The following is a 24,701-nucleotide window of genomic DNA, read 5'->3' as shown; positions in this document are numbered from 1 at the left end:
AGCGGTTCAAGGAAGATCTGGCGCTTACATCGTCAGCGGTTTAACCTCAGGGCTCTCTCTTCCAGCTGCTTTTGCGAGTAATGTTCTATAGTATTCGTACAATATTATCTTCTAGGGATATCTTTAATTTAAATTACAACTTCATGCTGCGTAGAAAACGGTAACAACAGTCTTTGATAAATAAAAATATGATTTCTTATCTCCAGCCAAATTCTCTCTTCTACTGAAAGGAAGTAAAACGATATGGTCTAATTAAAGAACGTAATTATAATCGTTTGGTTCAAAGAACCTACGGAAATTCAAGCTCTATAATTCATTCGACTAAAACTAGTATAACCAGAATGTTGTCATCCTCTCCGATAGCCAGGCGTTAAACAATAGGGTTACAAGGTCGAAGACAGACTGGGAATGTCTCAGCAAATTCAATGTAGGCAGAGGTAATTCACCTAACCTATTGTCGGAGCCAGGACTTGTTGGCGGAGAAGAATATGTGATGGCCAACGCCCTAGGAAAGACCCAAAAACCTCTTTTTCGGGGCCTGAACTTTTTTGTGGGGAAGGCAATAGTTTTTCTACGTAGAGAGAAGAAGCGGGAGGAGAAGTTCTACAGGAGATTGATGTTCTAAGGTGAATTCCACCAATTGAAAAGGGTTTCCACCCGACAATTGTCGATTCAGAATGTGCCTGAAGAAGCTGGATCTCTGGAATTGAGATGGCACCTGCAGATTCTGTAGAAGAAAACATCTATACCTTCCTAATTGGCTTCGATATCGTTAACCAAGAAAAATTCAGTTCTGGCAACTTACTAGCTGGTACAGGATGATATACACTCCCTGGAAATCATTCTGACCTGGAATTTCTTGGTTCCCTGGAGCAGGAGAGGGTGCTGTAGGGATCCTGCTGGTACCTGTAGAAGTGGAGCTTAGTTGAACCTAGTGGTCGCACTGTCTAAACAAACAATTAATATGTACTAATTTTTTTCTGATGGCGAGTTATCTTTTTTCGATGAATGGAGATTGAGTGATCTAAACAAATCATTAAAAAATTGGAGAGAATTTCCAAAGATTTACCTAATCTATTTTATTTAAGATTTTTTGTTCCTAGCAATGCTCTAAAAGCAATAGTTCAGACCACTAAAACTTAAATTGTTTTGTTTCAATATCTCCAAAAAGGAAGGAACACCATTTCACTGAATGGTGATTTAGTTCTGCAATTGTTTCTCGTCAGATTCTCTTTTCTTAAAAAAACTATTTTAAATAAAACTATTTCCCTTTTTTTAATAAACCAAAGAATCAGTGGGAGGATTTATTGTGGCCCTGGAAGATTTTTCCGTGACCTAACTTTGATAACTTCTTTATTTAGTATGAAATTTGTCTTTACTTGTCTAGACGGCTTAGAATATTTTTCCATAAAATAATTACAAGGTAACTAAACAAATTTAAAATTTAAAATAATTCCTTCGATTTAATCCGTCTTAGCGAGCAGTTTTATTGTGTCGCTGACCGGTTTTGGACTTCCATCAACCATAAGAGGTAGATTAATCAGTTTGGTGTAGAGATTTCGACTTAAATTATCTTTATCTCAACTAGCTTAATGGTTAGATACAAGATTGATTAAGTAATCTCATATAATTGATTGAAGTCCAAATCCGGATAAGGATGCTTTAAACGTGCGTGCTTCAACGGATAAAATCAGCAATAACTAAACAAATCACCTAATTATTGTTTTATGGGGATCTAATGCTAGTACTAGACCGTATGGAAGTTGTGATTTTATATAAATTTGAAGAGTAATGTGTAAAAATTGGTACAGATCAAAGTGGCATCTTATCGTGACAATTTCGGATACCCTCAAACTACTCATTCATTAAAAATAGTATTCCTTCATAAATAATTACCCTTCTTTGTTTAAATCACAATTAAAGAAAGTTTAATGATCAATCATTTTAGTGAATATTCTTAATGACTGTGATCAAGTGATTACTTTCTCCAGATAGATACTGCCAACAACACACTTTTTGAAAATTAAGAATGGAGCTCGATTTTCCCCTCCACTGGTTATGCAAAACTACTTTCCTTCTCACAAAGTGGCACAATGTGAAGTCTAGTAGGAACTAGACAACATCTTTGCCACTTTCTCCTATCACATAATTTCTTGGTAAATGAAGGAGGTGGATCAAGAGCACAATGTATCATTTCTTATTTCCGGCATAAATCTCTCAAATTGTTTCCATCATTTCCTGATCGAACGTGTTTCTATTATTTCCGTACAGACCGTGTTGTTGTGCACTGTACGTATTGTTTCTCTGGGCAGAGAGCTGTTAGAAGCTTGTAATGGCAGGCCGTCTGGATGTTGTTATCTCTAAAACACATTCTATATCCACCAAACTGTTAATAATATAAAACTAACATGCCCAGGACTACGTCTAATGAAAAGAGGCCCATTTATTAAATATGCTAATTAACTAAATTGAAATATCTATCACATACATAAATCACGTATAAGTACTTTCAAATCACGTAGTATTATTTATATTAAGAGTACTTAAGAATATGCGGGGCGCCCGCAACGTCCAACCATCAAGAAATCGATCTTTAGAAAACATTAGTAAGGTAGTGGTATTTTATAATAAACCTTACTAGGGTCTAAACCAGATGTCACAGCAGCTCTAAAACATGGCTCGCCATCCTTTGTGATTTAGCGAGCCACTTTTTAATTCTCTTATCAGTTGACCGATCTCTTAGAACCCCAATTCAACTAATAAAGTAGTTAATTAGACTCCCAGTTTGAATGTACAACAAAAATGATAAAGAAATACGCGTGCTAGAAGTAATTAAATGCGTTTAATTACTTCAACAACTTGTTTCGCTAATAAATGAAAATAATGAAGTATTTATTGATTATTGTGAAACGGTAAAGTCTTCTTTATTTCCTAATTTTCCAAAATATTTGGCCTACCCAAAGGAATTAATTCAAATATTCAAGTGGGGAATGAATTATTAGCTCAGTGGTAGATCCTCTGGATTTCCACGCGGAGATCGCAGGATCGAATCCAGCTGCCGGCTTTTTCTCTTCCAAGGTGCTTTTTACAGCTCACTGTCCGTTAATGGTCAGTGTTGTCCGTAATGAGAGAACACTGGCCAGAAGGCGGCAGTGTATTAAAAAAGCTCCGAGCCAATTATCTCAAATGAAGATGAGCCTTAAATTAAAAAATGAAAGTGCTATCAGTATGCGCAGCACCTGTTTTTTTGAGGCTAGGTAGAAGAGTCTCTACCGCTCCCTGTCTGAGCATGGAAATGCTGTTTGCAACGAGAGAACTCTGTCTGGAGGTCGGCAAAGCACTAAGAAGATTCTACAATGCCAGCAGGTAGTGGCCCATTTCTGAGTGTATAAATTACAAGCATATAATATAAGCTTTTTCTTTTAGAGCTCTACAAACTTTACTTTTTGGATTTAAAAAGTTATTTGGCCTAGTATCCTACCTAGATAGAATAACTACGCTGCGCAACTGGTTGTAAATAATTATTAAAAAGAAAAAAAAATACAAATTATAGTTCTACAAAATGACAAATTACAAAAATAGACCCTAGTATTAGAATCATATCACAAAATTTCTGAGTTTACTTAACCATAGCAACAGGTCTTTTAAGACAAGTTCGTGGTGGAAAGAAAGAGAAAAGGAGGGAATTAACTGTGCATGTGTGTGTTAGAGAGAGAGAGGAACTTATCCTTTAGCTGCTGTAAGGTTGTAAATATCACTAATGGAGCCGTGGGAAGGAGCCGGCTTGGGGGCCTTTCGGAAACACTTTAGTGGTCCTTAGCTCAGCCTATCTGAGGACTGGCTGGCGAACACGCATCCACCTAGTCACATCCGGAGACATATTTATGTCTGAACTTCACCACATTCTCTCATACATAAAGTATTCTGGAAATTATCTACACTCAGGTCGTTGAACGAAATAGAACTTCTTAAACAGATAATACTTTTTCTTTTCTTCATTAATTTGGTTTTTAGAACAAATTTGTTGTTATTATTTTATAAAGAGATTAAAAATTGTTCGTTCGTTGTTTAACATTATTATTATTTTTGTAAGTTTAATCGTACGTAAATGTGCCTAAATTATAACACTACCAACATATTCTTCTACAAAATCAATTAAATCTTTACAAATTTTATTAGTTATAATAATTGTTACATTATTACAAAAGAAAGTGGATTGGCTATTCACATATTCACACAACTTAAGGAAAAACTATTTAAATTCATCATTACGAATAATGAATAATGTAGCAGATTCTTTAAGTATATCAGGGCATATTGTTTTTTAAAACAATGCCTTGCAACAAAAACATACTCGTAAATCGGCCTAATAAGGGGTAGATTCCGAGTTTCTTTGTAAATAAAGCTAATGCTGATTTTTTTTTTTTTGAAATTGAAAGTTTATTTACAATTTAAAAACAGTTGCACAAATATATTTACTAAAAGAGGTTTCAGGGTGCAGTGTCTACATACTCTCCACAACTTTATTATTTACTCGTACATTGGTTAATAAGTCGAACTTAATACTAAGGCAAAAAAAACTTTAAAAAAACCTTACTATATACAGTTAATTAAAGCAAGATATGCTTAAACCTTTTATGCTTATATTTTTTGTAACTGAATGAACTTAAGTTGTAGTCTACAATGCCTCTTACAGGGGGGTAGAGACTGTGTGTACAAGAAGTTACAAATTTTTCCGTAGCCTTACTTCTACTGGATCATTTCTGCAGTTAGTGGTCGATTTGCAAATAATCTAACGCTGAATTAATATTTTTGTTTATTATTTTATTTATATAGATTTGTATTTATTTATTACCATCGAGTTACTTGGCTCACCATCATACTAAGGAAGTTCAAATTCAAAATTTGTTTTTGTGCAATTTTGCTACAAGAGCTTAAATAGTAAGTTCTCATTTTTACATGAACTATAAATCATACCAAATATTTAATTATCACATTGTAAATGTCACATGAAACTTTTGAGATATCAGTTCTGTAAGCTAAGAGAAAGATCTTCTGACATCACAATGATGCGACTTATTTCACGCGTTTTAGTAATGAACGTTTTTCAGGAAAATCTCCTTTTAAAATTAAATCAATGGCAAAAAATTAATTGATAAACTTATAATTGCAATGATAGCCACTAATAACATCAATGGACGACGAGCATGCTACGACGAATAGAATAAAATCAACGATATTACCTAGCAATGTAGACCTGACACCTTTACAGTAATGACATCAAGCTTGCTTACAACGCCAGTTATAGAAACCAATTGTAATTACCTATATTAAACCTCAATACACAAAATAAACAATTTGTAAAAAATAAATTCAAATATTTATATCTTAGAAATTTTATTTCTTCTTATAATTCTTAAGCTTTGATTATTATCTAATTTCAAAATACAATAACCTTCTTAGTTATATCCTGCAAGTAGCCTTTTCGACTAAGTTTAGAGTCAATCTTCTAAACGATTTTAGAAGTCCTGAAGAAAATGTTTAATCGATCAAGATGCCACTCATTTTACTCCTACTCGGTGTTTGAAAAGTACATCTCCCTCACTTGAACAATAAATATTATTTTTACAGCGAGATTAAAGGAGTTGTTGAATCGAGATAAGTACAAATAGGTTATTATTTATCAGCAAATATAGAACAATACATACAAATAGCGATTCGGCGATATTATTGGAATCCAGTGTTAAGTTGGCAAGTTGTTTGGTGGGTTGTTTCTATTGAAACGTATAGCTGGTAGTTAGCGTGTTGTCATCGCTACAAATCACTGATAGTAAGTTGTAAATGCTGGAGGGGAGAGCAATGTAGTGTAATGGCTTAGTGAAGTTGGGCGGTACCCTCTACAATGGCCCTCAACTATCGCTTTTCATCAACTAACCTCCAACTAAATCACCCTCCACAACCATCTTCAATGCTCAGATGCTGTGAGAAAATATTTAACGATTTTTTAGTTAAACAATAAGAAAAAAAAAATTATATCGTATAAATTACCATTTGCATCCATTTAGAGCGGCAGATCAATAATAAACTAAGTGAGAGCACTTAAAGTAGAAAATAAAAATAAATTATCACTCATCATAATTAAGTTGACTTTCCTAAAGGAGTTTGCAACTCCTTTTAATTACTCCTCATCTTGGTGCTTCTGGAGCGCTTTATAAATAAAAGCATTTTCATGCGAAGTAACAGTGCATTGGTCACAGGAGATGAATTCAGTGAACATAGTATTGTTTATCGCGACGAGTGTTGTCTTCAGTAGTTCTGAAGAAGTTCATGATGAAGCCAAAGTGATAACAGTTACTAAAGAAATCAAGGTACCATATCCAGTTACAGTTGAGAAAGAAGTACCAGTAGCCGTACCTGTTCGTATTGAACGCCCAGTACCAGTGCATATAGATAAACCATATCCAGTACCAATTGAAAAAGAAGTACCATATCCTGTTAAAATTTATGTTCCACAACCATATCCAGTGGAGAAAGAAGTTCGCGTACCAGTAGAAGTAGAAGTAGAACGTCCAGTACCTTACCATGTTACAAAACCAGTGCCATTTTATGTGGAGGAAAAAGTACCATATTTAGTAGAGAAGCGTGTACCATTTCCAGTTAAAGTACAAGTGGACGTGCCGAAACCCTACCATATTCCAGTTCAAGTTGAAAAAAAGGTTCCATTCTATATAAATAAACCTGTACCCTATGAGATTAAAGTTCCCTATGAGAAACCTTACCCAATTTTAGTTCCAAAACCATACCCTATTACTGTTGAAAAACTTTATCCGATTAAAATAGAGAAGAAAGTTCCAATCCCAATAAAAGTGCCGGAATTTATCAATATACCAGTTTCAGGCCATAATCGTGAAGAAGAGGAGCATCATCATGATGACCATCATTTTCAGGAGGAAGGAGATGATGCAGATTCTACATTTTACGATCGCCATTATCGTATTTGAACTATATTTGTTTGTATATTTGTTTGTTTGTATTATTACTAGCTAACAACTCTTGCGAATTACACTTACAGGTAAATCAGTGTAAGTGATTTACTTTTCGCTCCGTCTATCTCTAATAACTCCTGCTTTCATTACAAATCTCAAATTTCATATTTTTGTTTAATTTTTACCCTAAATAAATGCCAGTTTACGCAATTAATAATCGCCTTTTTACTTTTCAAAATCGTTATCCTCTCAAAATACATTGAAACCATCCTTATATCCTCATTTTTCCACTTCATCCTACGATGCTCTTTATTTATGATTCAGCCAGTCCTAAACTGCTGGATTTTGCCAGCCTGCAATGGGTAGAGCAAAACCAGAAAATTAATGAAATTGAATAACTTGGAATAATTATTTATGATTATTGTTATAACGATATAACGGATTTTCTATTGATGTGAGATCCTGGTTTCGAAATTAGAAAAAGAAAGTAATGTCCCTTTTTTTGGAGAAGATAACTACGAAGTTTATGCAGAAATAAAATATTCAATATCAAGGCGACACGACCATCTCAACATATGATGCCGATCTCCTAGGATGGTAGCTGCTTGCCAACGTAGCGATCTAACGGCTTCCATCAGTGGATGGTCGTCGTTCTCTCCACTCACGCCTTGGCGCACATGCATGTGCGCGTGAATGTATGTAAGTGCATATACTTGCGTGCTATGTGCGCCATTTCCTTACCCTAATCTCTTTTGCTTATTGTAAGATTAATTACAGTTGCGAAATGAATAAACAAATAAAAAAGGCAAAATTTTTAGACTCAACCAATTTTTAGAATACCTATTTGAAAAAAGCAATTCCACTTTCCGTTTTGATTGCGAAATTGCAACTTTCTGATTAGCTACTCGCATGATGAGATCTCCTTTGATTCGAAGTTCTGCCAAATTTGGAAGCTTTCATGAATTTTTTTCTACGTTACAAAAACCTTATATATTCGAAATAAGTAAACCAAATTTTGTATTTGTTTAAACCCTTACTAAGCTCCAGTCACTTGAAATGCAATGTGGCAACAGAATGCGCCAAATATGAAGTCTGGAGAAGCTGCGAAAAATGTGATATATCATTACTGATACCTTAAATTATTGGCGAGCATCAACAACGAATTAAACAGCAATATACCAACATTTCAGTATATTTTACACTTTTATAAAGGCTTGAAAATGATATTTCTTTAAAACATTTTCAAGTTTTATGCAAAAATAAAAATGATAAATATGAATAACATTTTCCGTAAAACAAATGTAAGAAATATAAGTGCGAAATAGTTATTATATGTAATATAAACTTGCATTCAGTCTAAGAAAACCTCAAATGGAAATGGCTCTTTTTATTGATCAGATATTTAAGAATAAACTAACAAATGTCTTTATTTTCCTAGAAAAAAAAGTAAAAAAAATATAGCAATAATAACCAATCTAATTTGAAATCCAATACAGCCCGGTTTAATAATAAAACAAAACGAAAATCAATCCAAACAGAATTCAAGCTCTTTGCCTAATTAGCTTTTACTTTTTTCTTCTATAGATAGTACTGCAACTAGACAGAGAGCTGCGCTAGTGCATGCCAGCCTTGCAATTCTTAATTCAGATTTACTCTTGATGAATACTCTAGTAGGTCTCTCAGAAATATTTATTTATGAAAATGATGATTAAGAATGGCACTCGATTTGATAAAATACCGCAAATTTTGCAATTAATTTTCAGTTAGGGGTTGCGCAGCAGCCATGCAACCTTCGCACGAGCCGTTATTGGCCTCAGTAGACTGTTAAAAATTTGTCAAGTTTACGAAACTAAATAATAAATGAATAAGAGTTATGTACTCCACATTTTTATCAGAAATCTGCCAGTTACAATTTATTGTCCGATTTTTTTAACTAATTCCTGATACATGTTCTGTGAATGGTTGGCAAGTGACAGGAAAGGAATAAAAGAGTAGACTCATTTCTTCTAAATTCTCTGAAAACAATGGAACTTTACAAAGAATCTATGTATGAGTGTTGGTGGAATCAAAAACAAGAAAGAAAAGCCGAGTGCGCCAAGAATGCATGTCCAAAAGCCGCCTTCACATCACAGAACAATACTCATTTGTAGGTCGTATCTTTTGTTACTCCGAGCAGAATACCCAAGAGCAGAGAAAGCAGAAAAAGAAAAATAAAAGAAAGAATGGATCACAGGACAATTGTCACACCATCGTGTCTTCTCAAAGGGAAAAATTAGAAGACTATCTCTATTAGAAGGGTGGTGTTCGCCAAGGAGGGTGAAAACTATACTGTGAGTCATCTTCCATGCCCATGTCTGCAAAAGGGAATCCTTGTGTATTAGGACTTCTTTCTCTTCCTTCTTCACTGCTTCAAGAAAAGCACAAACATTTGATCCTTTGTCTTTTTTTATGCTATGAAAGACTTTTGCTTAAAGAGATGACAAATAAATCTTAATTAAATACAATTTTTTGTTTTGTTTAATTGTTTTCAAAACGATAACTTTTGCAATTGACTCACGAAGTAGTCTGGCTCCAAAAAGAAGTCTAGTAAAATAAAAAAGATTTATGCGATCTTAAAGATGAGAGTAATTCCCGGGTTTGAATCTGCTGGTCCTTAGTTTTTCACTTCCAAGGATTACCTTACAGGACAATATTCAGTGGTAGTCTGTACCAACTGAAACGTTTCAGGCCTCAGATGTTACCACGTCTTAAATTAAAAACTGCTTAAAAGAAAATTAAACTTCGAAATTTATCTTTTTATTATTATTACGTATTTGAGACGCGTCAACATCTGAGTTTATTGGCGCCTGGAGAAGGCCACCAGCCATGAGCTGAAGAGGCTCCTAGGAAAGAAAATCCAAAAGTAGCACGCCTGGATTTGAAATCATATCCTCCGTTTTAGTAGTTCTCCGCAATACCTACTCATGGAGCTTATCGCTCCCTAACTCTCTAAACTAAGCTACGTATATATTTTGAGTAAAATATTGTCAATATTTAAGATTCTCTCATAACGTTGGAAAATTACCAAGTTAAAGATATCAGCTGGAATGGTTTTTGAGAAATTCGCAGAAAACTAAAGAAAATAAATGAAAATTTAGGAAATCCAAACCCTACGTCCTACTTAGCAACGCATTTATTCGCTCAATTATTGGGTAAGTGATAGTTCCATTCATTGAACTAAAACTGCACATTAGAGCAGCGCCAATCTACACCCGCTATCCTTTGCCAAGGATATGCCCATGCGATGCAATATTTAAACTAGAATATCCCGTTAAGAGGCCTACGATCATTCAAATAGATGACCGACTTTATTTCAACAATAATTGCTGTAGTTTGTTTAAGGGGATAACTTTATCGCTCGCTTCAGCCCTGGGGTTCTCCCAACCACTCCCGCTATTTTTTATGATTCCAGTCTGTAAGGACTACGTAGTGCGATGACACAAAAATGATTTGGGACCATTAAAAACTTGTCAGGTCCCACCCGAGCTAAGTGGCCTGTCGCCTGATTACCCCTGAATCCCGATTGGCCGGACACCTAGTAAAAAAACATTACACTGGTTACTAATCTTGTCAGAATTTCTAACACTAGAATTGGTGACTTTATAAGCCTTGATAGCCTGTTACTTCGCCTCGCTGTCCGAGATGGAGACGATTCTGTTAAACTATTGCTCGTCTTGTAATAGCAGCAGCACAAAGGTATTGCATATACAATCCCATTGAAAGTCTATAAAAGCTTAACTACCTAGGCTTACCTAGATATTAAATCTCGATTTAGGTCGTACTCCCAACTTCCGCATCTTTCTCTGTCTTGGAGCACAAAATAGACGCCTGATACTTTCTGCCCATGCTTGATAGCTTAACTTTAAAGCTTCTCTGTACGGCAGGAGAACTTTAAAAGACTTATCGAAACTGCTAAGGAGCTATTCTGTCTATGAATTTAGAAGAGCGCTTTCGTTTTGGCAAAAGACCCACATGGTATCTAATGTCATTCATAATAATTATGTAGCCAAGAGTAAAAACAGTGCGGCCCTCGACTATTGTTTAAATTTCATTGCATTTTTTTTACCGAAGGGTGATGCCAAACTAAAGCCAAAACAACCTCCTTAGCAAATTCTTTACTCTAAGATTTCAGGAAGCGGACTTGACAGGAAATCCGCACTTACCTGATTTATGGGCGACAGAACCACACTATTATCGAACAGCAAAATTTTGTAAGAATTTTTACAAGCAATTGCTAAATTGGAAAAGCGATATAAATATAAGTAGATTGGGAAGTAGGCCACTGAGCAGCTAATGCAATAACAAATTATTAAAAATAAAAAAATAAAATAAATGAATATATTCTAGAGAGCACTCTGTTAGGGACAGTTCAAATGAGCTACCTAATTTATTTCAAAGTACTTATGTAAAATACGGCTCCTATTTAGCCAATAAATCAGTGTTAAAAAGTGGCGCCAACCTAAACACCAATCATAACTCTTCACTGTCCATACCAAAAGTTCGTGATGTCATCGTTATTAATCATCATAATATAAATGGCGTCCATTTACTGATATTGACATCATTACATCAAAACAATTTTACAGTTCACATTGATTAAATATATAAAAATTTTATTAATCATACACATAAATTGTTCTAGATTATTAACATAAATCTTCATTTAGTGCCCGTAAAAGTGTTTATCGAGTAAGGTTTATATTATCTGTAGAATTAAGTGCGATTCGTACAACCGAACAGGAAATAAAAACAAATTTATTGGCCACACTTTAAGCTCCAGTAATTTTAGGGCGTCATAAATGAAAAATAATAGTATTATCTAAAATGTGGAGACCGTTTTCTCTATTTGCAGAACTAGATGCCCAACTATACCAAGAACAAAGGAACAACTATCCTCTGGAAATCGTAAGATATTAAGTAGTTAAGGTATGTGAATATTTAGCACTCACTAAATAACTGGTGTTGATAAAGATGACACATCCATTTTTGGAGCTCAACTGAGCTAATCAAGCTGCCTTCGCCACAAGGGTCAAGTCCAAAGACAGATAAATGTCAGCACCAATGGTAGATGGGGATGGAGGAATAGTTGGAGATTTTTTACCAATCACAGGCCTGCACATAAACATTGGGTAACGAAACTATTAACACGTAAAACTGATTCAAACTTTAAGTCCATTAATGCTGTAATCTTACTAAAGGAAAATTTGCAATAATTTTACCGCAACAGAATCAAAACCTTTTTAAACATTTGCGCTAGAAATTCTTAGAACAAACTTCCATATTAAGAAGCAAAACAGAAACCCTACTCGAACACTTTGACCTTCTCTTTCTGAATGTAACTATAGTAATAAAAAAGTCAATTATTTTCTCAATTATAGTAATAATAAAACCGAAAATTACAATAATTTACATGAAATGAACGAAGTCCCGGTAGCCAAACAGCTAATGTTTCAGAAATTAATTACAACACCAGCTTAAAAGAAATAAAAAATTAGCCTCCAACTGTATTTTATGAAAAAATCAATTTGAACGTAAAAGTATAGTTAAAAAAACTAAAATATAACTTAAAATGATAAAAAATATTTTAAGGAACGAATTTTAAATATGCCAAAAACAATGAAACACATGCTTCTAAGCAATCTAATTACGTCCTATTGTTTCATTAGGGACGATGGTGAAGATGCCAAAACATACATCTGACGAAGGAATTAACCAGACGCATGGAAGTAAGAAATCTCAAATAATTTGATCGGTACAATGAAGAACAGGACCTTCGGCGCTTGCTGTGTGAGCATTCAGAGTTAGGAGAGAGTTCAGCCTAGTTCCCGACTAAGTAAGTAATGTCCTTTCTTTGTCGATCGAACCGGCAAATATTTTGCGTAGATTAGATTAGATTAGATTAAATTAGGGTGGCCCCAAGGTCTGCGCCACCGCGACCCCTATGGATCTATTGTGGCTCCCCGGCTTTAGAGCTCACCTTCCAAACCCGTCCGTTTAATCAGACTCTTAATTCTGGAGAGTGGCTCCTGGGTAAAGCTCTCAGACCTTGGTTTTACCTCCCCGAGAAGTAACATCCTTAGCCATACGAGTCCCTCACACTGACATAACACGTGCAGTGCCGTTTCCTCCTCTTCCTGACAGAACCTACAAAGGCTATCTTCTGCCAGGCCCATGCGATGCATGTGTTTTCTGAGCCTGCAGTGGCCCGTTAATAGGCCTACAATTATCCTTATAGCCCCACGGCCTTGACGGATTAATTCTGCGGTCAGCCTCGGCGAATAGCCTCTGATGAACTCCTTCGCCTGTCTCAGCCCAGTGGTGGCAAGCCACCACTCCTGAGCCCTACTCTGCACCCATACATTGATGGCCGCAGACTTAACACATTTCGAAACCCCAAAGCAGGGCTCCGGGCCAACGAAGTGTCCCGCAGAGCCTTCCCGGGCCAATAAATCTGTCACTTCGTTCCCCTTGTGTCCTGAATGACCAGGTACCCACACTAGAAAGACCTTATTCTGGTCACTAATTTCCTTCAGGGCACCCAGACAGTCCCAAACTAGCCTTGAATTGACCTGGTAGGAACTAATTGCCCGTAGAGCAGCCTGACTATCCGAGAAAATTACGACTTTAGAATTAATAATTCCTCGCCCTTTAATCTCGGTAGCACAGAACCTAATTGCAGCTAGCTCAGCCTGAAAAACTGTAGCTAGTTTTCCTAGGCTAACCGAAAAACTACATTTCGGTTTCGCCCCGTACACTCCCGCTCCTACTCCCTCCTCCATCTTGGAGCCATCTGTGTACCACATTGAATCTCCTACAACTGGGGGTCCACTTTTCCAAGCCTCCCGGGTCCCCAATACAGACTTACGTAGATACAGATCATTTTGTGCCAGTAGATTTCATGAGAATTAATTATTCAGTTCTAAAGTAGGGTTCTAACACTCTATTTGCTCGTAAAATATGCCCGCCGAAGCCTCATACATTCAGGGAAACATTGTTTGGTACTAGTGGACGCTTAAAACAACTGGCTTAAAGTGATACCACAACAAAAACTACCAAAATCCCACAAACCATACATCTGTTGCAAGATTCGTTTACGAGATTCGAGCTGGCCAGGCACATCGAAACAGATAATGGACTTCTACAGGTAAAGGCAATCTGAGGAGTTGCTACAGAAAAGGCGTTTTAGTACTGTGTTAGACATAAGTTGCTAAGGCATTATTGTACCAAAAAGATGCTCATGGCCGAAATGATGGTCATTTGTTGAGGAAGAAACATCGTAAGGTAACAAAGATTGCACTGGTCACAACCTGAAGAAATTAATCAATTACAATGGTTTGAACATCATTCATGCCAGCGTTCGCCCAACGATTGTTATTTTTATTCATGATTATAATTTATTTTTCGCCTAAATAAAATTTGACATCATTTAGTTTAATAAGTTAAATAATTGTAAACTTTGATGCAATGGAAATACTTCTACCTTTGAAAAATAGGAGAAGGCAAAAATTATTAATTGTTAGGTAATAAATAAATAGAATAACAATGTACTTTAAATGCAAAATATGAGCAGTGTTTTATTTGTAACCTCATTAAGTTATGAAACCAATTCTAGACGTAAGTATAAATATGATGCAGGCGAGTGAAAGAGATTAGTGAGGCAACCAGAATGTACATAGCAGTGATTGTAGTGTTCTCACTGAGTGGACTACTTGGAGAAGGGCGATCTCTTAGCAAGAGGGACATCCATCACCATCTTGAGACTCATTCTAAGCACCATCAACATCGTGAAGATGTGTTCACTTTCATCAAGGAAATCAAAGAGCCGTACCCAGTTAAAGTAGACAAGATAATACCTTACCCAGTGCATATCCATGTGGACAAACCCGTTCCAGTGCACATACCAAAACCATACCCAGTTGAAGTAGTGAAACACATACCTCATCCAGTTAAAGTGTTCATCCCGCACCCATATCCGGTAGAGAAAAGTGTACCAGTTCCGTATCATGTACCAGTACCTCATCCAGTGCCATACCATGTGCCGAAACCAGTGCCAGTCTATGTTGAAAAGAGCATTCACGTGCCAGTTGAAAAAGAAGTACCATTTCCAGTAAAAGTGCCAGTAGAAGTACCAAAGCCTTATAAAGTACCGATAACTGTGGAAAAGAAAGTTCCATATTATGTAGAGAAGAAAGTGCCATACGAGGTTAAGGTACCAGTGGAAAAGCCATACGAAGTTGTTGTCCATAAGCCATATCCAGTAGCAGTGGAGAAACCAATACCATACCCAGTGGAGAAGAAGGTGCCTTATCCAGTGAAAGTGCCAGAGTATGTGAAGATTCCCGTACCTGTTTATCTACACAAACATGGACACCATTTTGAGTGAATTTATCTAGTATTCTTTTGGCTGAATTGTAAAAGTTTGCTAAATTGTGCGGAACTTCATCAGGTACAACTGAATTGTTTAACTATATTTTACGTAATGACAGAAAATATACAAATATCTGTATAAAACGGAATAATATATCCATTAAATGTTATGTAGAACGAATTATTACTTTCAAAAATTTAACAGTGTCCAATGTTATAATAATATTATTAAATTAGCTTGACTTGATCAGGTTGCCAAACTTAAAATATGAAATTATGGTGCATGATGCTCTGTTTGTTTGTAAAGGGAAAACAATTTCAAAATACAGTTTATTAATTTGAATATTGTTGTTTTATTGCTCAACTTTCATAAATGGCTGTGTTCCTCGCTCTGCTAACTGGAGAGGATATTATATATTTGGGGATGTTAATATCAGATTATGATTTTTTCCTCTAGTTAATCGCATTAAATAAGGTAATAAATTCTTGTCAGAAGGAAGAAACTATTCCAGGAGGTACTTTAACATTTTATAGAAGATATTGGATTTATTTTATTTTTTAAGTAATCGCTTAGTAATAGTAAAATAGTGGGCTTATAAATAACTTAGTTTCATCTTGTATTAATTCTCTCGCCTAAACAAAATTTAATATTTGAAATCGGAGACACCAAAGCATCATTTTAGTTGGAGAAGGAAACATCTATCATCTTGCGATATAATTAAATTAAATTAAAATAGTGAGTCCACTAAAATAGCCTTCAAAATTTTCCAATTACTCAGTTCTAGGTGTAAATTTTTATAATTATGAGTAATAATTTGCAGTAATGTTATCAGTTTTCTAAGTTATATATAATTCTATTTGATTTTGGAGCATTAGCAAGCGTTTATCATGTTTCGTTCTTGAACTATAACTCGGACTACAACCCAACTGGACACTGAGTACCCTATTTCGGTCGAAACAGTAAAAAAATTACAAATTTTATCAACTACAAGTTCAATAAGGTCAATGTTATTTTGGCAAATAACGTAACGCGCGTATTTCTTGTATCTCGGACCGGTTTCGGACTTGCATCGTTGGAGGTAGATTAAAGTTTATTTATGTTCTGAAAGTTTAAGTTTAAAATATACTGATGGATAAAATTAGCGCACCACTCAGTTTTTGTTTAGTTAAAATTAAATAAATTATTTTCCGCTTTTGTTTTGGACGTACATCACTTGTCTAAAGCGATTTATGGAGACAAGAGGTCATTCAAGAAGAGATGTACAGCAGAGAGAGAGACGATAGGTACATCCGGCACCTGGCTTTGCGAAACAGGAGCATAACGAGAAATGAGATAAAAAGTCTCATAAGACAAGTCCGAAATGTTTCCATCTCCAGTAGGACTGTTAGAAGAAGACTTAATGAAAGTAACCTTAGAGCCAGACATCCTGCTCGTGGCCCTCTCCTTACCACAGTTCACAAAATGACCAGGCTTCAGTTTGCACGTGAACATATGAATTGTACTTAAGACAACTGGAAGAGAGTTCTCTTTACAGATGAGGTGAGAGTGGGCCTAAATTCTCCAGATGGCCGTAGTTACAAATGGCTTATTTTTTCAGCCAACAATATTTTGAAAGTCCAAAATTTGCACAAATTGGAAATAATAAAAAAATAAGGGTGGTGCGTTAATTTTGTCCATGAGTGTAGTTTAATTTTTAAAGTTTATTAAGTTTACTATAGACTACAGAAATTACGATTTCAGATACGTTACCATTACGTTACGTCTAGCACTAACCTCCTGACCCATTTTGTTTTGGTAAGTGGTTTAAAACCCTTTTTTAACGACTAAAATAGAGAAAAAAAGGGGTCTGATTTGCTGGATAATGAATTGTTTTTAATCGCCAATGTGTGCTTAAATATGGGTCGGCCAGAGAGCTCAGCAAGTGATGTGCGCAGAAGGCTCCGTGGTCAGCGACACGAAAAATTATGTAAGCATTACCAATTAAAGTTTCAAAATACAAAAATATCTTTTTAAAATAATGAAAATAAACAATAATTATAATTTAAGAACTTGCATTAGTCGAGAAACCATTTATGTTTTATCAATTTTGTTCCCTGAATCAAAATTTGCCAAAAAAAGAAAATAACGTAAGAATACAGAGTTATGTGATCGTCAACTGAGTGTGAAATGTCAAAAAAAAACGCCAGTATCTGTTAGAATGTGTTCTTGAGGTTCACACCTCAAGACTATAAATGTCTAAAGTGGGCGTTCGAAGAACGAAAAACTCGAATTCCTATAAATGCTGGGCGCTAAGAAGCTCAGACCCATTATAAGAGTGTCTTTCAAGGTTGCGAGCAAGCTGCCATCCACATGATCTTCACCAATGTCATCTGAGGTGTGTTGAAAGATGGAATTTGGAAAAATTCTTAAGGGCAGAAAACCTTAAGTTAGATGGGCTGGGATCGTCTTGCCCTAAATTAAAACAAGGTCCTGGTAAAGGAGAGGGCTGGTAAGAAATTCTAGACCTTAGCGGAACCATTGCGACCTCGTTAAAGGAAATTGGCATTACTTCGTCAATATTAGACAGGCAACAACTCCGTCTCTCCAAACATAAATTGCATTTTAATGAAGTTTGCAAAGTTCGATATTTTACCTATTTAAGAAATCAATAATTATTTATGGTTATCTAAAAAGATACGAAGGTAAATAAAAACCGGCGGTACGATAGTCTAATTCTACTCCTGACCGCTTGCGTTAGTTTTCTAGCCCCTCATACTTGCAGGCTCTCCGCAGATTTCTAGGACTTCTAGCGGCTTTTTGACTCCTCAGATTGTTTTACTTAACTCCTTATATAGGAGCAAGCTGGCTCTTTAAAGAGAAGAAACCTACTAACAAAGGGTACTCACGAAACTGATTAAAGCAGTTTTTGCCAACCTTCTTCGTCTCATCCCTTGATACGATTACCTCAGAGACAAATTTCTTTAAGAGTGGATATGACAGATATCCACCCTGCATGGTAAATATCACTTGAATACTAGCGTGGACGCAGAACACGTTGAGACAAATTCGGTGATAAGCAGAGAGGCACCCAGGCAACTGACCGACTCGTAAAGGAACCGTTTGGATTGGTTCGCACGGATATTACATACTATGTTAGTTTTAAATTAAAGTTAAAACTAAAAGTTGATAAACAAAACATTAAGAAAAACCTAATAAATGTGATTGTTTCGTTATTTTTACTTAAAACAAGTTTGAGAAGTTTTAGATCATAAATAAATTATTTCTCTTAAATTTAAGCCTTACATTTAAAAGTGATTTAAGCAAGAAATGTTTATCCTTATGGAACCACACCAATTGTGCAATATAATTGAATAGCAAAATCTCTATAATTAGAAGATGTAGTTAATGGCGAAAGTAGAAAATTTTAAGATAGAATTCGCATCGCCTCAAAAGTGCAACGAGCCAGAGTTATCTAAGACCGAGACTTGCAACAAGAACTAGGGAGGAAGTTAAAAAGAGTCACTCAACTTATCCTCAATCTTTCACTTCTGACCACTTCTTTCAAATTAATGTTGATTAGCATGCCTTGACAGCTCAACAGCACCTCAAGGTAGTATTCGCTTACCACAATTCTACGCACCAATTAGACAAGCAGAAATCGGGAGTCAAAAAGTATCACATCAAATTCGATTCTTATAAATGTTGACAGATGAAAGTTTATCCTACAAGGCACCTCTTGAGCGAACTTAATGAATTGCGAGTCGGCTCTCCACTGTACAGCCAGAGTATAGAATGCTGTATTCTTCAGCAACAAGGTAGCTGTAAGGGTGTTTTCGGAGGTAGAAGGCGATTTTGACATCATGACCTTTTGCTCGATCACTTTTCATTTTTTAGTAGAGAGATGGTAAGGGCTGGGAGACAACCCATAGAGCCACGATGGGTCGGTACTGTGGTTTGATCTGAGAAAATACTCAGCTCAAAAATGCATGGTTATAAATAATCTGGTAAACACACTAGAAGTACAAAGTTATTCGATTTAGGGCTACACAAACGACATTTCTGAGGTGGCAAGGAGCAGACACAACACTTTCGAAGTTGAACTGCTCCAGGAAGAAGTTAAGATGCGGAAGTACATTTTACAATAGAAAAGTTAAGATGACGGTGAACTCTTCAAAAATAGTTCAGAATGCTGAAATCTTGAACAGATGGCACATTAAAACTGTCCGGTAAGACAGTTTTTATAAGGGTTGATTGTCAAAAATGCGCGAAAAAGGGTAACGTTGCCAAACACACAACTTTGACAATTATCTTAGTTAATTTACAATTATAGTTATTTGATATTTCTGTACGTTAATATTATCCATAGAGAACGGAAACATTTCTTCTGCTACTCAGAGATAGAACTCTAACTTCTGCATAGATTTTAATAATTAAATATAAAATTTTTACATGGGGCCAATAAAAGTATTATTAGAATATTATGGAAATTAGATTAGTTATGCAAATATTTCTGCTAAGCGACTGTAAGTTAATTGAGCAAATATTTGCAGGCCACGCGCTTCAGTGTAATTGGAACGTTAAAAACTGAATGAAATGAGGAATGTTCAGCTGAAATACGTAATATTGGTAATGAGATCAGACTAGATAATTACATCACAGGTTGTGAAATATCAAATATTGTATATAAATTCAACAAGCAATACAGTTCATCAGTAATCGGCCAAAATGTACAGAGCAGTGATTTTAGTGTTCGCACTGAGTGGACTACTTGGAGAAGGGCGATCTCTTAGCAAGAGGGACATCCATCACCATCTTGAGACTCATTCTAAGCACCATCAACATCGTGAAGATGTGTTCACTTTCATCAAGGAAATCAAAGAGCCGTACCCAGTTAAAGTAGACAAGATCATACCTTACCCAGTGCATATCCATGTGGACAAACCCGTTCCAGTGCACATACCAAAACCATACCCAGTTGAAGTAGTGAAACACATACCTCATCCAGTTAAAGTGTTCATCCCGCACCCATATCCGGTAGAGAAAAGTGTACCAGTTCCGTATCATGTACCAGTACCTCATCCAGTGCCATACCATGTGCCGAAACCAGTGCCAGTCTATGTTGAAAAGAGCATTCACGTGCCAGTTGAAAAAGAAGTACCATTTCCAGTAAAAGTGCCAGTAGAAGTACCAAAGCCTTATAAAGTACCGATAACTGTGGAAAAGAAAGTTCCATATTATGTAGAGAAGAAAGTGCCATACGAGGTTAAGGTACCAGTGGAAAAGCCATACGAAGTTGTTGTCCATAAGCCATATCCAGTAGCAGTGGAGAAACCAATACCATACCCAGTGGAGAAGAAGGTGCCTTATCCAGTGAAAGTGCCAGAGTATGTGAAGATTCCCGTACCTGTTTATCTACACAAACATGGACACCATTTTGAGTAAAAATGTTTAGCTATGTATTTCTTACTCTACTCCTCCTATACTATGGCTAAATTATTGTTATTGTTTTCCGAATAAATGGATATTTTTAAACCATAATTTTTATTGATTGTGAGTCTAGATTGTTGTTTCCATGAAATCAACTGACTAGTTCTTTTGAATTTAATGTTTGTGTCAGTGACAAGATATTAGAACGAGCTCCAAAACTAATTTAACTTTCCGACAAACATGTTTGCAGTGCTAGAGTAGATAATAATTATTTTTTTAATGGTTTTCAAAATACACCAGCGTGAAGGCTGAAAATCAGCTAGCTTTTGGTTTTTGAAAGAAACTTGTGGTTTAACATTTTGTAAACCATAAAACTGCTTTATCATATTTTACAAATGAATGAGAGGTTTGAATCGCTTTTCTCACATCTAGACCCAAGTTAGAGATCAATATTTGATGAATTGGACGTTATCAAGTTATCCATCTTGAAGTTCTGAAACGTGTCAAGCATGAATATGTATTTCGAAACATGTTTCCTATGAAGCTGGGTTTACAAACTATTATAGAACTACTTGTTTTGTTAAATAATAAAATTGTAACCATTTTTAATTAATTTATTAAACTTAGAATCATGAATTTCCCTTTATGGAAACTAGGTTTTCTAGCGCTGATCGCTCTTAAATTTCGGCTTTGTAACATTGACAGGGCGCCAATCTTGAAATGTGAAATTATAGTGCAATACTTCTCTGTAATTTATATTGATAATGTAATGTCTATTGCATAATTCAAAGTAAAAGCTATTTTATCTTGTTTATCTCCCACTAATTTATTGAATATAATCTAAGAATCAGAACATTAATATGTAAAAGTAACTACTTCAAACATCAACCGTGATTTCTTAACAAACCGTGATGTACGAGTATATGGTTTAGGTCTGGTGGAGGGAGTAGTTACTTTTTGCAACAGTGACTGTAGAAGGGGGGGCTTACCCCGTATTTACCTTCAAAATTTGGTTAAAAACACCTAAAAAATTTAAAAAAAAAAAATTCTGGATAAAGAAATAGCAGAAAGCTGGTCGTTTCAGCAATGAAAGGTACCTCAAGGCTGAGAAGAATGATCTAGGCAGGTTGATACCAAATATTGCAGGAATTGCAGGAAGGGATGTAATAAAAGTTTTAGTAAGTGTGGTCAACCGCTTTTGCAAAATATTAAAGAAATTAAAGAAATTTTAAAGAAAGACTTGCTGCTTAGGTTATGTAAACTGACACATCATGGCCGTCGTAAACTTTGATGGCGTATCAGGGTTTGCTCTTTATAAGTAATACTAAGCACAAGTTAAAAAATAAGTGATATTGGCAATGTTTATGAAATGTCAATTAGAATGGAACGTTTTAAAAAAATGTTTAAATAAACCTAAAGTAATGCCTCATTGGTGGGCCATACGTCTTACTGGCGGTCATGTGATTAGCTAACGTTCCTTTCTGTGAATTTATCGAATAATAAATAATTAAAATTAAAGCCGAAATCGCTGAAAGTGGAAAACATTTCCTCAATCCATCTTACCTTTGCGGTCCTCGGTTCTAACCGCTCGGCGGCTATCATGGCCAGGTCTTTCAAACCAGTATTGATTCTTTAATATTACATTTCTGCCTGGAATTAGGTGAAGCCTTGCTAGCTGCCTCAAATGGCCTCATTGTAAGGAAAATTAATCGTTACGAGCATCTAACCGTCTCCATAACACTTTATTCCAGTATAATCACATAATAATTATGTTTAATCTTAGTACCAACCTTCTTTTTAAGTGATCAACCCCATCACCTGTCCAGAAAAGATATTTAATAAGACTAATAAGACTAGAAGCCTCTTAGTGCATGGATCACAATGTCTTGCAGTAGCTCAAGAAGGATATTAGTCGCATCCGCTGCAAATACTCAGCTTGACAGCCCCTAGAAATTTTGCAAATTGATTTTATTTTTTAGTATTATCGTAAATGCTATAATTACTCTTCTGCCAGCAAACTGACGGAATCGACCAGTCCTTTCATTCACGAATCTAGCCGAACGCTATCAAACAAATACAAACACGCCTATAAACACTTTCATGCAAATAACTACGAACTTAACGTGATTCATTCATATCAGACTAGCATACCAACACTCAACAATACTCAATATTCCAACTATACCCGGTACACCGAAATCTAACTCATTCGCTCTCCTCTTTATACTTGCAGGCATTCCTCTTTATACACAAGCATACTGCTTGATCAGTTCTACCAGAAATCCGGGAGCCTTATTTTGCTTAGTTTCATTATACATGAATTTACTTACATTCCGAACTGCAACATTGCCAAATGCATGAGAGTGGATAAATGCAATCTAGTATAACTTACCTGGCCCTTACAAAAATCGCTCTTGACTTTTTTGGTCGTCCATCTCTTTCCAACTTATAAAAAACAACAGAGTATGTAATCACGCCTAAAATATTTTTGGAATCTAGACTTAATAATTTTGGAAGTATTCACATAACAAGTAGAAAATAAAAGTTTATTAAAAGATGAAATTGTACATTTAAAAAAACAAACAAACAATATCACTATTATATTGGTTTAGCGGAAGCCATATAATCTCTTTTTGGTGCAACCGGAGGTAGTTTGGCCTTGATATACTCCGCAGCATGCATTGGACGAGTCTTACCAGAACTTACTGTTAGTTTACTAATATCTGGAAATATCACTTTATTCGACTTCAGCCGGCTGTAGAAATGCTTATCGGCAAACAGAACATCCAACAGATGACTATCAGCAGAATAATGTGTTGCTGGTGTAAAGAATGGACGGACTCTGTCGCCATGCAAGGTGATTGGCTTGATGAACAGACCTGCATTGGAACCGTAGACATCTTTTCCGGCTGCAGAATAATCTTTCTCCAGAATCACAGACTTCTCTGCGTTGGTAAATGGTCGCTGATAAGTTGCATTCTCTAAGTACTCTAGATTTCTCTTGAACACTCTAGCAGTCGCGTCACTAACCACTCTTTGTAACAAGAACAGAAACAATACTAGTGTCAACATCGCTAACAAACGTTAAATTCATTGTTCTCTTGAATTAACACCATCCATGTTTATATATACATTCAACACTTATTGTATTTGCCAGATTTCACAATAACCTGCAATCGCTGCAAATCACTGTGTTGTATCCAGATTTGGACTAAAGGTATTACACAAACCAATGTCAGATGTATCTGTGTGGCCACGTACATACAAATACAATTATGTAAATTAGTACTTTATCTGAGATTAAAATAATGTAAGCAAAGTTAATTAGACACTGATATCTCCTTAAAGGCATCTGCAATTTATACAACCTTGTACTAATGAAATTTATTGAATACATCTTGCAAGATTATTGCATGCATTATTAAGTGACCAAAGTACAATAAATGTTTTAATGAACAAGATAAAGCTAAAAGTTTTTATACATAATAAATCCTAGGATTCTCAAATAATATTAGTATTATTAGATACATTATTATATAATATTAGTATTATTAGATACATTATTATATAATATTAGTAGATAGAATTTATTGTTGATAAGGTCCTAGAGTTTTCCATTTTATAAAAGATATCTCAAGTCAAAGTAACAATAATCAATTTTCACGAAGGCAATAGCAACGTATTACAAAATTAATTTTTTCAATCTGATCTTAATATTTCTAGTTGAAGTTTGTTTTGCGGCTTTGTGATCGCAGTAAAATCGAAAGTCCTTTCAGTAGACGATGGATCTGAAATTAGCAAGAATGGACTCAAGAACATGCCTATTCTATGCCTGCTTTTGTTGATTACGAACTGAACATAACTCTCCTGAATTGTCATTGGAGGGCTCAACTATTCAAACA

The 24,701-nt window shown here is 35.5% G+C and overlaps 2 protein-coding genes across 2 annotated transcripts; both read left to right on the top strand.

Annotated features, from left to right (window-relative positions):
• Positions 1 to 6,260: 6,260 nt before the first annotated feature.
• Positions 6,261 to 15,584, top strand: LOC141460383 (uncharacterized). The gene is made up of 3 exons (XM_074140611.1): positions 6,261 to 6,993; positions 7,073 to 7,082; positions 14,661 to 15,584. Exons 1-3 carry the CDS (start codon positions 6,261 to 6,263, stop codon positions 15,406 to 15,408), a joined length of 1,491 nt encoding a protein of 496 aa, XP_073996712.1. The 3' UTR covers positions 15,409 to 15,584.
• Positions 15,585 to 19,955: 4,371 nt separating this feature from the next.
• LOC141458523 (uncharacterized) lies at positions 19,956 to 21,504 on the top strand. The gene has a single exon (XM_074136597.1). The coding sequence runs from the start codon at positions 20,098 to 20,100 to the stop codon at positions 20,812 to 20,814; it is 717 nt and encodes a 238-aa protein (XP_073992698.1). The 5' UTR covers positions 19,956 to 20,097; the 3' UTR covers positions 20,815 to 21,504.
• Positions 21,505 to 24,701: the final 3,197 nt, after the last annotated feature.

The sequence above is a fragment of the Rhodnius prolixus genome, unplaced genomic scaffold (genome assembly GCF_049639745.1).
Source record: "Rhodnius prolixus isolate KJV_2025 unplaced genomic scaffold, Rpr scaffold_1, whole genome shotgun sequence".
Classification (NCBI taxonomy): domain Eukaryota; kingdom Metazoa; phylum Arthropoda; class Insecta; order Hemiptera; family Reduviidae; genus Rhodnius; species Rhodnius prolixus.
Note: the sequence above shows the minus strand (reverse complement) of the source record. Positions and strands in the feature narration are given on the sequence as shown.

Coding starts and splice junctions, on each gene's coding strand:
- LOC141458523 (XM_074136597.1), top strand. CDS start 20,098: ATGTACAGAGCAGTGATTTTAGTGTTCGCACTGAGTGGACTACTTGGA.
- LOC141460383 (XM_074140611.1), top strand. CDS start 6,261: ATGAATTCAGTGAACATAGTATTGTTTATCGCGACGAGTGTTGTCTTC.